Below are 2,866 nucleotides of genomic sequence, written 5' to 3' on the forward strand. Positions count from 1 at the left end.
GTAGAATAAAAAATTATTTAAGATCATCTATGTCTTCAGAAAGACTTAATAGTCTTCACGATTAAAGATAGTATGGTTGCCCATCGAATCTAGAAAAGTGTCTACCGAAATGAATCTCCTTTATCAGTATTAAACAGCTGGAAATTTACGCTCTAGCGCTTATTTGTTGTAGTGATTCTAAATTCAATTACCTTTTAAATGTAAATTGTAGTTCCGTGAGAGCCACTATGACATATAAGCGCTAGTGTTTAAGTTTCCAGCTGTTAACTTTAATACTGATTATAGAGATTCATTTCGGTAGACACTTTTCAAGTATAAGAATCATACGTCGATGGGCAACCATACTATCTATAGCCGTGATAGTCTTGCAGTTCTTAACATAGAAGCTACTCTTACTAAAAGCTTAAATTACTCAGATATGATAAAAACATTTGCAGCAAAACAAGCAAGAAAAAAAAAACTGAAGTAATGATTTTATATATTATAAGGAATTTGATAGTATGTTATATATTTTATATTTCATTAGTATATTACCTAAATTCTGTTGTTTTTTATCTAATAAGAACAAAAAACTGAAGTAATGATTTTACATATTATAATGTATTTAATAATATGTTATATATTTTATGTTTATTTTTTACATTTTTAAATATATTAATAATATTTACCAGGCCACTGCATTTGCTAGTTTTTTTTTTTAATTTTATTTAAATACTAAACACAGACACCACAAATACCTATAATTAGTATTAGTAGTATTACTTACCAACTAGTTTTAAATTTAATTATTAGCAAAGTGGGCGAGGGGGGTGGGGCGCTAAAATTGTGTTGCCCACGGTCGCCAAAATCTTAAATACGGCCCTGGGAGTGAGGACGTACTACTTCCACGAAGACCACTCATCGAGACAGATTTAGCGTTCGAATTAAAACAACTTATAATTTCTAATACGCCTTGCGTTCGGAATGATGAATATTAATAAAGGGCAAGGGAAATCTTTGTAAGAGTATAAGGTTTGAATTTAGAAAACGATTGCTTCTCTCGTGGACAATTATACGTCACATACTCCATAGACCATAGTAAACCGTCTGATCTTTAGTTTACTTTATGTTTCTGCAGAAAACGAACAAACAAAAATTAAGAAAATACAATATCACTAAATTCACTATAATCCACAAGCTTTACAATATAACTTGTTTTTTTGTAAAAAAAATAATACTAGATATAGTATTAGACCCCGTAAATATAGGTAGGTACCCAGTAATAAAACGAAGAGATGACAAGCGCACACGAATACTGTAAGAATAAAACTTCAAAGTTTGGCAATCAAGACAATACATTTATAATATATTATCATATTATGACATCGATTCAATCGTCACTCGCAGACTGATGATGGGATACTGATCGCAGATCGGGTCAGATTGGATCGAGTTGGTCGTAGAGGTGTAATCACACACACATTCACTTATTATAAGTGATTATTATGTCATAATTAAAAATTAATAATTAAAAACTTAAACCTCACAATGATAATTTATTAAAATGGTTCCAACTAAAAGAATCTCCATGAAAGAGTTTTAAAATCGATTTCCTTTATTTTATTTGTCTTCAACGAATCTATGTTATTTTGTAATGAATAATTCTTCTTTGAACTCAATTTTTTCTGTTAAATGATCTGCTGTAATAATAATATATGATTGGTATTAAATTTATATGAAAATTATATATCTCTCCGTTAGTTAACCGTGACTATTTTTCAAGTTAATCTAAAAACATTAAATATAGAAATTATACCTATCAAATAAGGATCATTGTGAACGAAATGGAAGGGAAAATAACTTTTAATGTTACCTACTTAATATTATTAGCTTGAGTATAAATTATAAACGAAACTTTCCATTGACCCTACTTACTTTATTTAGGACTCTTAAATTCCATTTGAGTGTGTGATTAAATCTCTACAACCGACTCGATCCAATCGTCCATCCTGGACACGTCGTGTGTATACAACTTTTTTAATGCTTCTAAAGCGAGGGTCCTGCGTCTTAAAGTCCACGTGGACTCCATCGAGTTGATGTGTGATAGTTTACTGTTAAAAAACTCCCGGACTCTGATCAGGTACTCCTGGACCCGATCTGCGATCAGTATCCACCCATCGTCAGTCTGCTGATCACTGCAACTCAACATCCGCACACTGTCAACCCTCAACGCGATGAACTCTTTTTCGACCGTTTTATACTCTTTGCCGATCTGCACTTCGTATTCCGCCTTTTCGCAGTTCATGTTATGCGGCTTGGTTCCAAACGCCTTCGCCAAACGAAATAAAAATTGTAATTAAAAAAAATGACATACCTATGAATCTTCATAGTATCTTTTCCTATAATATACTATTGCAGTAGTTCTTGCGGATAATTCGATTTTGTGATTAGTTATTTTAATTGTAGTCATAATTATATGGACAGCGTTGAAACAGCTGTTTCAATTTTTTAATCAAAATAAAGTGTTTCTGGTTAGACAACTATAATATTACAAAAATAGGCATTTTGTAATAGGTAATAATAATAATAGGTATAATTATAATTATACCGTATGATAACGTATTTGATGAGTCAAAATAATATTATATAAAATATCATATTTATTTTATTGTAAAATGTAAGAATATATTTGCCATGATAAACTACTTAACACCCGTAGGTATTACCTGACACACAACAGTCTGAACGCATCCGAAATCCAAAGTCATGACTATAATAATATAATATTATCCATTCGGTTTGATTGGTATCATCCATGATCTCAAAAAATAATATTATTTTGATCGTTATATGATAGGTACAATATAATATTTTGTGCCAGACTAAA

General features: G+C 30.7%; 1 protein-coding gene across 1 annotated transcript; it reads right to left on the reverse strand.

The window, feature by feature from the left end:
- Positions 1 to 1,515: 1,515 nt before the first annotated feature.
- On the reverse strand, positions 1,516 to 2,292 carry LOC103309974. Its single transcript, XM_029486796.1, has 2 exons — positions 1,915 to 2,292; positions 1,516 to 1,679 (listed from the first exon to the last, which is right to left on the reverse strand). Exon 1 carries the CDS (start codon positions 2,282 to 2,284, stop codon positions 1,952 to 1,954), a length of 333 nt encoding a protein of 110 aa, XP_029342656.1. The 5' UTR covers positions 2,285 to 2,292; the 3' UTR covers positions 1,516 to 1,679; positions 1,915 to 1,951.
- Positions 2,293 to 2,866: the final 574 nt, after the last annotated feature.

The sequence above is a fragment of the Acyrthosiphon pisum genome, chromosome A1 (genome assembly GCF_005508785.2).
Source record: "Acyrthosiphon pisum isolate AL4f chromosome A1, pea_aphid_22Mar2018_4r6ur, whole genome shotgun sequence".
Lineage (NCBI taxonomy): Eukaryota > Metazoa > Arthropoda > Insecta > Hemiptera > Aphididae > Acyrthosiphon > Acyrthosiphon pisum.

What these genes read in the sequence shown, in the direction of transcription:
- LOC103309974 (XM_029486796.1), bottom strand. Translation starts at nt 2,284, where the DNA reads ATGAACTGCGAAAAGGCGGAATACGAAGTGCAGATCGGCAAAGAGTAT.